Genomic DNA, 15,299 nt, shown 5'->3' on the forward strand with positions numbered 1-15,299 from the left:
GAGCTAGAGAAGAGTAGGTGGAAAGCAGTTGCTTAATGGATACAGAATTTTCTTCTAGAGTGATGAAAATGTTTTGGAAGTACGTAAAGATGGTGGTTACACAACAATGTGAATGTATTAAATGTCATTGAATCGTTCACTTTAATATGACTTATTTTATGTTTTGACAATCTCATCTCAATTTTTAAAAGACAGCAGCAGCAGCAGCTTATCCTACAAAAAAAAACCCTCAATGACTCCCCACTCTTCTGCCCCAGACTAGATCAGTACCTTGTACAGTCCTCTATCACAGCACTTATTACCTTATATTATCTGCTCATGGAGGTCCCCCACAAAACTATGAGCCTTTTCTTATCTTCCTCATCTTCTCACCCTGCAGTGCTTAGCCCAAGTGCTCAATAAATTTTTTTCATAATTGAAAAATAGAGATACCACTTATCTCCCTCAGGAAAAGGGCTAAAGCAGATGGACTTTTGAAGATCTAGGCTATATAAAAGCCTATTAATTGGAAAGGAAAAGATTAGGAAGATTGCTGTCAATCTGGTTATAAAGGACAACAATGGCATGACTTCTGGTAAGACTTTTCAGTTAGCAATATAAACATGTATTGAGTTACCTATATAAAGCACCGTATTAATATACAAGCCTTTAATATGCCTTGTATCATTTAATGCTCACAACTACTCTATGAAATAAGTATAACGATTAATCCTATTTTCCAAATGAAGAAACAAACATATTTAAGTAACTTGCCTAAGGTCACAAAGCTGGTTACCAGGAGTGGCAAGGCTCACACCCAAGACGTGCAGGCTGCAGAGTTTGACCCTGTATCATCAATGTGCTAACCTGCACCTTCATGCTGCTCCAGGTATGGTTTCAAGAGCTATGAATGGACATTCTCTGGCCCACAATTTGTCTTTTCTAAGACTGAGAAACACTTCATTTTCTTTGTTTACCTACTTATACATGGCCATGAATGCTATTTATATTTCATAAAGTGCTTTTTTAAAATATAAAATGTTAATTTTTAAAAAAAAACAAAGAGAAGAATCATTTAAAAAGGATTTGTCATTTAAAAACCTCTAACGTGGCCAGGCACAGTGGCTTATGCCTGTGGGAGCCAGCACTTTGGGAGGCCGAGGCGGGTGGATCACCTGAGGTCAGGAGTTCAAGACAGGCCTGACCAACATGGAGAAACCCTATCTCTACTAAAAATACAAAAAATTAGCTGGGTGTGGTGGCGCGTGCCCATAATCCCAGCTACTCGGGAGGCTGAGGCAGGAGAATTGCTTGAACCCGGGAGGCAGAGGTTGCGGTGAGCCAAGATCACGCCATTGCACTCCAGCCTGGGGCAACGAGAGCAAAACTCCATCAAAAAAAAAAAAAAAAAAAAAACTTCTCACGTGTAAATCAGGAAGTGTTTGTGGGCTATTCTTATACACGGCTGAAAAGATCAGAGTGTACTGGCTTTACTACAACCACACCCACAGGGCCTCCCCACTGGGACTCATTTTCAAAGTACCTCAACATCTGCACAAAGTAGGCACCCTGCTAATGCGAAAACCATATGAAATAACAGCATGCTGGAAGAAAAGTTAAACACTCCTACTTTTTTAAAAGTTTAGAAAGCATGATGTATTATATGTGTTCTTGTTCTCTCTCCCCTCCCCCCCACCACTTATCTCTCTCTCTCTCTCTAGAGCTCTCTTGGAATGTCTCTCTCTAGTAAAGAGAAAATGTCACAATCTGGTAAGAAGAAAATTAACCAAGAGTCAATGAGAAGTTTTTTTTTTTAAATGATTTGTGCATCTGCAAGGGAAAACCTTACTACAGAGGTAATATAAAAAACCTTGACAATATATAAATATGGTCAATATTAAAAACGCATCATCTCCTCAAAAGTGTACACAGTTGTAGATACACACACACACACCCCTCCAGATAAAACCAAGGATGACAGTATAATATACTGGGTAAGTATACATGCATACAAAGCAAAATGACAGAAGGGGCAGTGTGACAGTATTAATATCTAACAATGTAGAATTCAAAACAAAAGTTATAATGCAACAAATTAGAGGCTTTTATACGACAAGTTACACTCTACAATGAATATAAAATAGCCAAGAACCTTAATGTATCAATTATCACAAAATTAAATACATGAAACAAAAACTGTTTTAAATATCAGGGAAGGTAACAGAAGCACAGCTATAGTGAGACAGACATTACTCTAAAGCGACGGCTGGCCAAGTAGCAAAAATAAGGATGTATAAAGCTCTTACAGATCAACATGAACAGGGCATCAGCAGAAAAAATGGTCAAAGAAAATGAACAAACAATTCCTAAAACAAGAAATGAACGCAGCCAATAAGCACAGAAATATGTTCACCCTCCCTGGAAATCAAAAACATGGATTAAGCCAAACTATTTTTTTCTATCACATTTAAAAATGTTTTAAATAACAGAATCTATTATTGGAAGGATATCAGGAATGCAACAATTCCACGTATCTCTGGAGGGAACACAGATTGGTTTTGGAATTTCCCATAAAATGCCTCCTTTCTCCCCTTCTCCAATTTTTTTGTATATATGGCTTAAGGTGTAAATCCCATAGCATTAAATTTGAAACATCAGTTCACAATGGTAAGGACATGGGTTCCAAAGCCAGGCTACCTAACTCTTCACTTATTAGCTATAGTGTCTTGGGCAGGTAAATTATTTAACTTGCATCTGAAATGATGGCAATAGTACCTACTTCTTACGGTTGCGGTGAGGATTGAGTTACTAGCACTTAGAACAATGCCTGGGAAATACATGCTCAATAAATCTTGGCTATCAGCACATGGATTTCTCACAAGCAGTTTCTTTCTAAGTAACTCACTAGCATTTACTGAGTACTTCTAATTGGGACATTTGTATGTGCTCAAATAATTTCAAATTACTTATAATTTTTTTTGTTGCTGTTGAGACAGAGCCTCGCTCCGTCGCCCAGGCTGGAGTGCAGTGGCGCGATCTCGGTTCAATGCAAATTCCGCCTCCCAGGTTCACGCCATTGTCCTGCCTCAGCCTCCCGAGTAGCTGAGACTACAGGTGCCCACCACCACGCCCGGCTAATTTTTTTGTAGTTTTTAGTGGAGACGGGGTTTCACCGTGTTAGCCAGGATTGTCTCGATCTCCTGACCTCGTGATCCGCCCACCTCGGCCTCCCAAAGTGCTGGGATTACAGGCGTGAGCCACCGCTCCCAGCCCATAATTTTTAAGTACAAAGTTTATTAGAACAAAATATAATTCAAAAAATTATACATATATCAGCCAGGCATGATAGCTCACGCCTGTAATCTTAGCACTTTGGAGACCAAGGTGGCCAGATTGCTTGAGCCCAGGAGTTCAAGACCAGCCCAGGCAACAGGGCAAAATCTGTGTCTACAAAAAATACAAAAATTAGCCAGGCATGGTAGCATGTGCTTATAGCCCCAGCTAGTCAGGAGGCTGAGGTGGGAGGATCACCTGAGCCCAAGGAGGTCAAGCCCACAGGGAGCCGTGATTGTGGCACTGCACTCCAGCCTGGGCGGCAGAGTGAAACCCCCATCTCAAAAAAAAAAAAAAAGTAGACATATATCATTGCTATAGAATCAAGACAAATAAATGCAGAGTGAATAACAAAGAGAGAGCATGGTATATTTATCTATTTATTTATCTTGAGACAGGGTGTAGCTCTGTCACCCAGGCTGGAGTAGGTAGGTGCTACAGTGGCACAACTGCACCTCACCATAGCCTCAACCTTCTGGGCTCAAGTGATCCTCCTGCCTCAGCCCCCTAAGTAGCTGTGACTACAAGTGTGCACCACCATGCCTGGCTATTTTTTTGGGGGTGGGGTGGGGGGTAGAGACAGGGTCTTACTATGTTGCCCAGGCTGGTCTCAAACCCCCAGGTTCAAGTGATCCTCCCACCTTGGCCTCATAAGTGCTGGGATTACAGGCATGAGCCTGTACAGCATTTTAAAAAAGAGAATCAGTGGTTTATGGCATAGTTAATGGGGCGATTGGTTCTATTTGGTTCTAGTTATCAACTATATTTGGTTTTCTTTTTGGAGGTGGAGGGGGGAGATGGAGTCTCACTCTGTCACCCAGGCTGGAGTGCAGAGTGCAATGGCTCAATCTCAGCTGACTGCAAACTCTGCCTCCCAGGTTCAAGCAATTCTCCTGCCTCAGCCTCCCGAGTAGGTGGGATTACAGGCACGCGCCACCATGCCTGGCTAATTTTTGTATTTTTAGTGGAGACAGGGTTTCATCATGTTGCCCAGGCTGGTTTCGAACTCCTGACCCCAAGTGATCCGCCCACCTCGGCCTTCCAAAGTGCTGGGATTACAGGCGTGAGCCACTACGCCCAGCCTATATTTGGTTTTCTACAATGAACATGTATGACTTTTGTGGGACAGTCATTTATCCTAACTGGTTGAGACATTCACCTGCGCTCTCTCAAGGATACCTGGCCAGGTCCCATTCAATTACAGACAGTCCCCAACTTATGATGGTTAGACTTAGGATTTTTTGACTTTACAACAGTACAAAAGCTACATGCATTCAGCAGAAACTGTACATACTTTGAGTACCCATACAACTATTCTGTTTTTTCACTTTCAATAGAGTATTCAGTATTGAATTCATGAGATATTCAATACTTTCTTATAAAATAGGCTTTGTGTTAGATGATTTTGCCCAACTGGAGGCTAAGTGTTCTGAGCATGTTTAAAGAAGGTTAGGCTAAGCTATGATGTTGTGTAGGTTAGGTGTCTTAAATGCATTTCAACTTACAATATTTTCAACTTAAACTGGGTTTACCAAGACATAACCCCATAATAAGTCAAGGAGCATCTGTATAAAAATACAACTCATCGATCCTTTGCCAGTGCCTTTGGTCACTCAGCTACATCAGTTCATCTTCTGCATATCATCTTGGAGACTGTATCATTTGAAAATAAGTCAATGTCAACAATATTTAGGATTTCTGACAATAAAACAAAGCCAACAGACAAAACTGTTTGTGTGACTACAAACAATCCAATTTATTCTTGTGTTTTGGGGCTACATTTTTAAGCCTGGAAGAGACATTATCTTTTCTAACGATATAAAAGCTATATAAAGCTTTTAATTGTATTATGATTAAGGAAAATAAGGCAATGAGTATTATATCCTATTGTTCCATTTATAATTTCAGGCAGCGCATTTCAACCATCCATTTTTAGGCAAATTCCCCACAGAAATCAATTTGACTTCCTTTGCATAAATAAGCACGTGCAGGTGGAAATTTCAATAATATGCTGTATCCTTTAGGTGGCAGGACAAACATTTGCAAAACTGTAACAGGACAGTAAAAGTTTCCATATGATAGTGATGAAACAATACATGTTATAACGTTCAAATCTATTATTCTTGGATCTAGTTTACCAAAGATACAAACATAAGTTAAATAGGGCTGATAAAATCAAAATTTTGCTGGCTATTAGCTAATTCAAGAGAGGAAGGGAGAAGCAGAAAGATGAACTTATAAACTCACTAATAGGATAATTTCTGAAGATGAAATTTTCATGACTAGTCAGTTCTCTCTAAACAGTGATTTAAACTTGTCAAGTAATTTAAATTTTAATTCAAGGTTAAAAAAAAAAATGAATGAGGCCGGGGGCAGTGGCTCACGCCTGTAATCTCAACAATTAGGGAGGCCGAGGTGGGTGGATCGCCCGAGGTCAGGAGTACAAGACCAGCCTGGCAAACATGGTGAAACCCCATCTCTACTAAAAACACAAAACTTAGCCAGGCATGGTGACAAGAGCCTGTAGTACCAGCTACTCGGGAGGCTGAGGCAAGAGAATCGCTTGAACCCGAGAGGCAGAGGTTGCAGTGGGCCAAGATTGCGCCACTGCACTCCAGCCTGAGCGACAAGAGGGAGACTTATTCTCAAAAATAAAAAAAAAAAAAAGAATGAATGAAAACCTTCCTTTACCACAATCCCCAAGCTGCACGCCCTCTAACTCCCTATTTTCAATAGAATTCTTATTTGAAGATTTGTCTATGCCTCATCTGTGCCATCCTCTACCATAAAACCAGAATTAGTTTCCAAATCTGATGCTCCCTCAGCTGTATAATTTCACAGCTCCATACCACTGCATTTGCTCTTCTTTTGCTTGGAAAGCCACTGAAATTGTCTTTCTGGCCCAAGCTCACACTCTACCTTTCAACCTTTTTATGGGCTCACTCTACACTCTTTGTGCCCCCACAGCAATTTATACCGACTTCTATTATAACTCTTAACATGCCATATTCATTTATTTTTTATATCTAGCTCTTAAAATTCTTGAAGGCTGTGACTAGCTCTTTCTAATTACAGTACAGAAATTTTAGGACATACGCTAAATACAACAGTATCACAAAAGTGAATAAGCATCATGAACCACCCAGCCGCAATTTTTTTTTTTTTTTTTGAGATGGAGTCTTGCTCTGTTGCCCAGGTTGGAGTGCAATGGCATGATCTCAGCTCACTGCAACCTCCGCCTCCCAGGTTCAAGCAATTCTCCTGCCTCAGCCTCCCAAGTAGCTGAGACTACAAATGACCATGCCCAGCTAATTTTTGTACTTTTAGTAGAGACAAGGTTTTACCATGTTGGCCAGGCTGGTCTCGAACTCCTGACCTCAAGTGATCTGCCCACCTCGGCCTCCCAAAGTGCTGAGATTACAGGCATGAGCCACTGTACCCAGCCCCAAATGCAGTTACTAACTCAAGACCAATCCTATTGCAACTATACCCCCAACTTACTATCCCCACCCACCCAAAGATTATTTTGAAGGAAATCCCAGACTCCAAAATATTTCTTTGAAAGATAAAGACTCAGCCGGGCGAGGTGGCTCATGCCTGTAATCCCAGCACGTTGGGAGGCCAAGGCAGGTGGATCACCTGAGGTCAGGAGTTCAACACCAGCCTGGCCAACATGGCAAAACCCTGTCTCTACCAAAAATACAAAACTTAGCCAGGCATGGTGGCGGGCAGCTGTAATCCCAACTACTCGGTAGGCTGAGCCAGGAGAATCACTTGAACCCGGGAGGCGGAGGTTGCAGTGAGCAGAGATCACACCACTGCACTCCAGCCGGGGCAACAGAGTGAGACTCCATCTCCAAAAAATAAAATAAAGAAGGATAAAGACTCTTTATAAACACAGCCACATTACTACCACTGTCACATTTAAATGTTTCAAATAATGCGATATCATCAAGTATCCAGCTGATGATTATATTTCCTCGATTGTTTCATAAACTTTTACTTTTTACAAGTAGTTAATCAGGATCTAAATAAAGTCCATCACGGCAATTGGCTAGTATGTATTTTAATCTCTTAAATCTCTTGTAATCCACAGGTTTCTCCTCTTTTTCCTTTTCTTACAATTTATAATTTTTAAGAAACCATTTCATTTTTCCATAGATTTCCACAATCAGAATTTTGCTGATTGCATCCCTATCTTCCTTTGTTCCCTGTATGACAATAATCAAAATCATGGTTATAGCTAAAGGGTGATTATTTTGGCAAGACTATTAATAGGTGGTAATAAGTATTTCCACCACAAGATATATTATGCCAGCTTGTCTTTCTTTTTGAGACATTAGTAGCCTCTGATAATCATGTCTATAGACTCTAGATTCATTAATTCATTAGGAGCTGTAAAGTTATGATATACTAACTCTATCACCCCTTCTTCATATATTAGCTGGGACAGAATACATGATATACTAATTACATCATCCCTTCTTCATCTATTAGTGGCAGTAAAGTACACCTAAAACAGACACTTCCTCTTATCAGCTATTTGGCTACCTTGAGATACAGTTCTCACAGGAAATGCACAATAAATGTTTTATTATTTCCCTTTATTTTCCTGATCTTGAAAGAATGCATCACTTTCCTAGCATCCTCCAAAAGTCAAGAGTTGTTTTTATTTTTTTGGTCATCATTACAAACTCATGGATTTAAGGATTTCAGTGCACTACAGTTGCTATTCTTACTGATGATCAAACTGTCCCATCTTTGGGCAACTGAGAGCCTCTTGGAGTTGGCTCCAGAGTCCTAATCTTTGACAGCCTCTTTACACTCCAGCATGACAAGGGGACTCCAAGTTCATCCTTCACACTTTCTGCTTTCAACTTGGAATTATCCATTTCTTCGAAGAGGACCTAATTAATCCATTATTGAGCCTATGTGTTCCATAAATGTTTTCCAAACTAAATAAGGCAACTGCTGAGCAAAGTCTACTTCCTGAACTAATCATTTTTAATTTGAACAATGCATATGATGCACCATAAGTATATATAATCATTACACCATCCTTATTAAAAAACTAATTAAAATCCTTTACTCATCACCTAAAGTTCCTGGACTCATTATGCACCAAAAGACCCACCAAACCACTCTGCTTTGGTATTACAATAAAATTCAGCAATTCAAATCAACATAATGTTCTGAATAAACTTGCTGCAGGGTGAGGGTTGAAATCAAAAACTATAAAAGGAGGGTTTCTTTATTGTAATCCTCCTTCAAGAAGCACAAGAAATTCAACGCAGGGATAACCATAGGAAGTTGTCTGAATACAGCTTTAATTAAGGTAAGCATTTTTAATTTAAGGTTGGAATAGTTAATGACAATGAGTAAACAGTGCTTAAGTATCATGAGTTTAAACTAAACATAACAATTTCTTATCTTATTTACATTTCCCAAAAGTCGCTGTTATGAGAATAACATTAAGATCTTTTCAAATGCACCCAAATCCCTCAGTGGAAAACATAAAGCCCTCATTCTCAAAATCAACAACTAAAACAAAATCATGTTTAATCCTTTATGCTTTCTAAACATCTCAAACTAATGTTATTAGTGGAAACAGAAAATGTTTTTGAAGATTTTTTTCAGTTGCTATATTTGTAACTCTAAATTCTTTTAGAAATACCAGTATTTTTTCGCAGTGCTGAGGCATTATAGCAAGATGCTTTAAAACATATTTAGTTCTGATTTATAAAATTCACTGCCCCATTTTAAGAGCAGCCTAGAGAAAAGGCAGCAAAAATAATCACTACAGAACCTCTCAGGTCAGAGATTACTTCTACAATCAAAGTACTCTGCTACGACTTTTTGTTTGTTTGTTTTTGGAGACAGGGTTTCCCTCTATCACCCAGGCTGGAGTCACAGTTCACTGCAGCCTTGACCTCCTGGGCCCAAGTGATCCCCTCACCTCAGCCTCCCAGGCAGCTAGGACCACAGGCATGCACCATCACGTCGGGCTAATCTTGTATTTTTTGTGGAGATAGGATTTCACCACGTTGCCCAGGCGGGTCTCGAACTCCTGGGCTCAAGCAATCCAATTTAAAGTGGAATCCCCTTCTAAAATGTCTGCTTACAATATTTGTTTGCAGCACTTCTACTACTTCTGGAATTACAGTCCCTTAATTTATATTAAATTTCCTAAACTAGGTGAAAATGGAACAAGCATATTCTCACTATACATATAACTGAACACACAATTAACCAGATCTGGTACAGTATTTATAGTCATCTAATTATCCCTTTTAGAAATCCAAAGCTCCAACTTAATAAGTGATTAAAAATAAATGTAACAGGCTGGGCACGGTGGCTCATGCTTGTAATCCCAGCACTTTGGGAGGCCAAGGTGGGCGGATCACCTGAGGTCAGAAGTTTGAGACCAGCCTGGCCAATGTGGTGAAACCACCTCTCTACTAAAATACAAAATGAGCCGGGCATGGTGGCAAGTGCCTGTAATCCCAGCTACTTGGGAGGCTGAGGCAGGAGAATTGCTTGAACCTGGGAGGCAGAGGTTGCAGTGAGCCGATATCACGTCATTGCACTGCTGCCTGGGCAACAAGAGTGAAACTCCATCTCGAAAAATAAATAAATAAATAATAAATGTAACAATAAAAACACTCTTCATTTATGGTTAACAGATGCAGCCATCTCCAGATTTGCTAGTAAAGGACTAATCCACAAATGTAGTTTATCCAGAATTTGTAATTGTGAACTACATTTATATGTGTACAAACATTCCCATTTAGTAAACTCTAAATTCATTGGCATATTTATAACAATAGTACTATTCAGAATATTTAAAATTACTACTTTTGCCCATAATCTGCACATAATTCTAATTTAGCATGCTAAGCTAATATGCTGTATTCCACATATTATGTAATAAAATATTGCATATGTCACATACCTCAGTCTACTGCTGTGTCTTCTTCAGATAATAAGCTTAAATACACAAAGGAAATTATTTATGAAATAAACATTTTAAAATTTTATCTCAAATCAAAGTTGTGCAAAGTAAATAGTGACTATTTCCAAAATAATTAAATGAACAGTTTAAGACCCAAATTAAGTACCCATAGAGGAAAGAGAAGAAAGATGTACTTTACACCATAACAAGTATCTTATGTATCAAAGACTTAAATGTAAAAAAAGAAAAAAAACTAGAAGAAAGTTGGGGAGGGGGGTTGTTTAATATTAAATATCGCAGAGCGGAAAGGCCAAGATATTACATAAACCTAAAAATCATAAAAGGTTATAAATTCAATTGTATAAAAATAACCACCTTCTCTGCACAGCAAATGCCACCATAAAAATGTCTTAAGACAAATAGCCAATTAAGAAATATTATTATTCATATGAAAAGGGCTAATTTCCCTGATATAAAGTATATACAAATGAATAGGGAAAAATATCGACAACCCAATAGAAAAATGGAAAGGATAGGCCAGGCGCAGTGGCTCACGCCTGTAATCCCAGCACTTTGGGAGGCCGAGGCGGGTGGATCACAAGGTCAAGAGATTGAGACCATCCTGGACAACATGGTGAAACCCTGTCTCTACTAAAAATACAAAAATTAGCCGGGCATGGTGGTGCACGCCTGTAGTCCCAGCTACTCAGGAGGCTGAGGCAGGAGAATCACTTGAACCTGGGAGGCGGAGGTTGCAATGAGCCGAGATGGTCCCATTGCACTCCAGCCTGGCGACAGAGCGAGACTCCGTCTCAAAAAAAAAAAAAAAAAAACAGAAAAAGAAAAATGGAAAGGATAAACTGTTCTTACCTATCAGGCTAGCAAAGGTCAAAAACTTTGAACAGACTTCTATTAAAAGCTTGGAAAACATTTCTCATATGTTGGTTCCATGATGCATGAAAGGAAACTTGACAATATCCTTCAAAATTACAAATGCACATATCCTTTAACCCAGCAATTCACTTTTAGGAATTAATCCTACAGGTACAGACACACACTTGAAATATGAATATTAATCACAGAATTGTACATTACAGCAAAAGATATGAATGGGGAGGCTCTATTTACAGTTTTAAAAAAAAAAGGCCAAGATATGAAACAGCAGCTACAGTGTGCTAGCATTTCTATAAAGGGTGACTATATTCATATTTGCTTGTATATGCTAAGCTCTCTCTGGAGGAACATGCAAGCAACTGTATCATCAGTGGCCTCAGGAAGTGGGGGCAGGGTGGCTGAAGCAGGGGTTAGGGAAACACGGTGTCGATATTTTGTTGTAAATATTTTTATTCCTTTCCAATATTAAACCATGTGCTATATTACCTATTCAAAAAATAACTGTTTTTAAAGGCAAAAAGAAAAAAAAGAGTGGCCCAATCATACAATAAATACATATACATGTGACCAAATCTGGGATTATGGTTTATAGATTGAAAAGCAGAAAGGATCTATTTCTCCTGTACATGTGTTTTATTCTATCAATGCTTGGTTTGGTTTTATTCATCACTACAGTTTTATTTTAAAATTTTACAGAATTCATTCTAAGTTTTATTCCTCATTACGCTTTTATTTTTAAATTGTACAGAATTTATTCTAATATTTAAACAGAAATGTTTGCTTTTTCTACATAAATAGGTTAATATCATGTTTATCTTTATTATGTCATTTTGAGAAAAATAGAACGCTCAATTGAGTGCTAAAGATTTAAGCTTAGAGATATGCACTTTATGTTCCAAATGCATAAAATGCAAACTATCATGCTGATAATACCTACTAAATACTCTGCATTTCTAGAAAACTGGATAAAATTAAGGCATATAAACCTCCAAGTGGGATGTACATCCTTAGTGCAAATCAAACACAACCAGGGAAAACAAAGCTAATAAATCTAGAAACTTGTATCTTCTATAAGGCTAAAAACACAACTTGCATTACAGAAGTAGAATCTTAACTGTAATGAACTCCAATATCACTAAATGACATTTCTGCCTGTTACTTTTTAAAAAAAAAAAAGTGAAACAAAGTAATCTGTTTTCTATGAGCTTATAAAACGACTTCATACTTTATCAAAGAACATCGATTATGTCATCTGAATCTACTCTCTTTTTTTGAAATAGGAATTTAAGTCTAGTTAGTTCCTCCACAATTTCCTTTATGTCCAAGTAAAATAATCCTCGATATAGGTGGAGAGAAAGGCACAACTCTGAATTAACTCAAAAAAGCAGAAGCAGATTAATTAGTATTCTGATAAAAAGAATATAATCCTTTGGTAAAATCTGCGTTGAATTGTAAAGGTTCATTTTAATTACCCCAACTAGGTAACTGTGCAGTTGGAGCATAACAACTCCTTTACGTTCGACTCTTCCAAGACTTTGTAAGTGGCACTTATTTTAATGATATAGAATTTTGATGATATCGCCATTCTTGTAACGTGACAAATTATCTAAATCACAACATCTGCGGTCAGGCTGTTTTTCAAGATTTCTGTTCTCCTGCCAACTAAAGAGGCCCTGACTACTCCTTGGCGCGCACACTGAGGCCGCGCTGCAGGTCAGCACCGAAAGCGCCCCGCACGGATCCCGCCCCACAGGTGCGATTTACACAACCCACATCACCACCACCCCTCCCAACTTCACCACCTCTAGGGTCACCACCCTGTGGGGTTTTGTCTTTACGACTAAGCCGATTCCCTCTGCCTCGCTGGGGAATCAAACTTCCCAGTGACAACGACAGCGGCCAGCACGGGACGTCCACCAGCCCGGCAGGGCTTGACGCTGTCTCAGACCCGGGGAAGGTCCGGAGTCCGGGCACGGTGGCGCGGGGTGCGCAGCCCTGCCCACCTGCCCTACCTGGTGCGAGCCCCGGCCCCGGGGACTGGGGAGCCAACACGGCCGAGCGGGCGTGGGCAGCAGGGCGAGCGCCGGGAGAGGAGAGCGACGAGGGGGGTCAACGGAAAGAGCGGAGTAGGGGTGCCAATTGAGGAACTTTGGATTTAGGAGGAGGGGGCCAGAACCGCCGCACTGAGGTTTCTTCCAGAAGTTCGGAGGCTTGGGAGAAAGGGGTGGGGAAGAGACCCGTAGAGGCTCGGGTGCGGCGGCGGGGAGGATCCCCGGGGTCTCTGGGCTGACGGAGTCTCCGGCCTCAGAGAGGAGTCGCCAGGGCCGCCGAAGCCGAACTGGCAGAGGAAAAGCAGAGGAAGGCGGCGCGCTAACTCGCCAGCAAAGGAGGGCTGCGCTGCTCCCGGAGCGGAGCGCCTCGCAGCCCGGGCCGCGGGACTCACCGCGCTGGCGGCGGCGGCGCCAGACGACGCGGGGCCGGGCACGTCCTGCCTCCTCAGGCGGGACTTGAGGCTCTTCATGGCTAACTCCTGCCTGGCCCCTGCGCGAACCTTAAAGGCTGCAGAGTGCCAGCGCGCAAGGAGTAGACAGCAGCGGCTGCAGCAGAGGCGGCGCGGGCTGTACCAGCCCCACCTGCCCGCCACCTGGGGGCCCCGGGCAGCAGACGTCGACGGGCCTGAGGCGGGGCTCCCCTCCCGTAGCCAATCGACCCGCTGCCCTGGCGGGGGCGTGGCAAACCGCGACCAATCGGAATGCGGGAATGGGGCGGGACTTCCCTTTTAAACTGAGTAACACCCTTCCTCTCCCCGCTGGAGGAAAAGTTTGGGAACTTTAGCCCGGGAAGGGGCGGAGGAGGTGGGCGGCCAGAGGCGTGGAGATGCGCGCAGGCCGGGCTCCAGGCCACCGGCGCCCGCCCACCCGGAGCTTAAGATCTAGAGAGAGCACGGGGTCCCGCCTTTGCCACCTCTCATCTTCCCGGACTCCCCTCCTCTTTCCACCCACGCGCTCTTTACCAAGTAAAGTTCCTTCCCTTCCGTCTGGTCTTAGAAATGACTCTTGGTTACCTGCACATAGAACAGCTTTCAGGAGCAACTTCTTTTCAGTCTCTTGTTTTACTACCAAATCCTGGTGCCTGGAAACCACCACACGCATCAAAAATTCCAGAAATAAACAGTCTCTAAGAAATAAGGTGCTGATTGTGCAGAAAAACGTACAGTTAAGAAAGACCTTGAAAGACGTTATAGTAAGTTACAGTACAAGTTACGTGCTCGATTATTTGTTGAGTGAAGAATTCGCCGTATTGGAAGCAAAGGGACGGAATGGGGGCGGGGCGGGAGGGAGGAGAAGAGGTGCCATCAATTAAAAATGACTCCCACAGCCAGTGATTTAAGTTGTCAAAAAAAGTTACGCCCTTTTTTCTTCAAAAAGGTTTTTTGTTTTCTGTAGAAACACATTACATGTAAACGTATACGATGAAGTTAAATCATCTTACCTAGAAATCTGGGTTAGTAAAAATTACTTAAGAGGATGAAGAAACAGGAAGGTGCTCAGCACCCAATAATTTGCTGTTCGTGTGACATCTTCAAAAGTCTTCTTTGGAGTCATTTTTCCCCCCAGCAAAACGTTTATCGTAGCATGCATCCATTTGAAAAGACAAACGGTCCACATTTTCTGACTAACAAAGGACTCTTTTTTGTCTGAAAGGTCAGTTGCTCTCTTTAGAGTTTCTTTATAGTAATGCAAGGTTTTCTTCAAATACTGTAAGAAAGTTTTCAGAATTTCTTGGAGAGACAGCATTCAAAGACTGTGTTAACCCTATACAACAAGTAAATAACAACTAACTACCCAAAAATATTATTAAATTTCATCTTGATTAGATCTTTGGAAGAAAATTTTCTTTGATTCCTCCCCCTTCCTCTAGATCTCCAGTCATTTAGTTCTTGTTGGCTCTTTAAAGTGTCTGTGTATGGTCAGTTATTCTGTTCTCACTGCCACTGCAGAGCCAAAATTACCTCATACCCGGACTATTATTACAGAAGCTTCCTAGCCAGTCTCTCAACCTTCAGTCTCTTAATTGTCCCATCACCAATAAATTATCAGCCATCATCAATAAGTCTTACAAAAATAATCCTCTTGCTCAA

General features: G+C 41.0%; 1 protein-coding gene across 4 annotated transcripts in view; it reads right to left on the reverse strand.

Annotated features, from left to right (window-relative positions):
* The window catches only part of UACA (uveal autoantigen with coiled-coil domains and ankyrin repeats), a 102,139-nt gene extending 88,279 nt beyond the window's left edge, over window positions 1-13,860 (reverse strand). For 2 of the 4 annotated variants that reach the window (XM_063795224.1, XM_063795223.1), the window contains exon 1: window positions 13,602-13,797. Coding sequence is in view for 1 of the 4 variants with exons in the window: in XM_001174957.6 (XP_001174957.1) it covers window positions 13,602-13,679 (78 nt within the window). In the remaining 3 variants the exon portion in view is untranslated. Of the gene's footprint in view, window positions 1-10,264; window positions 10,300-13,601 lie in introns of all 4 variants that reach the window. The other 2 variants (XM_063795222.1, XM_001174957.6) reach the window with 2 other exon arrangements.
* Window positions 13,861-15,299: the final 1,439 nt, after the last annotated feature.

The sequence above is a fragment of the Pan troglodytes genome, chromosome 16, assembly GCF_028858775.2.
Source record: "Pan troglodytes isolate AG18354 chromosome 16, NHGRI_mPanTro3-v2.0_pri, whole genome shotgun sequence".
NCBI classification, from domain to species: Eukaryota; Metazoa; Chordata; class Mammalia; order Primates; family Hominidae; genus Pan; species Pan troglodytes.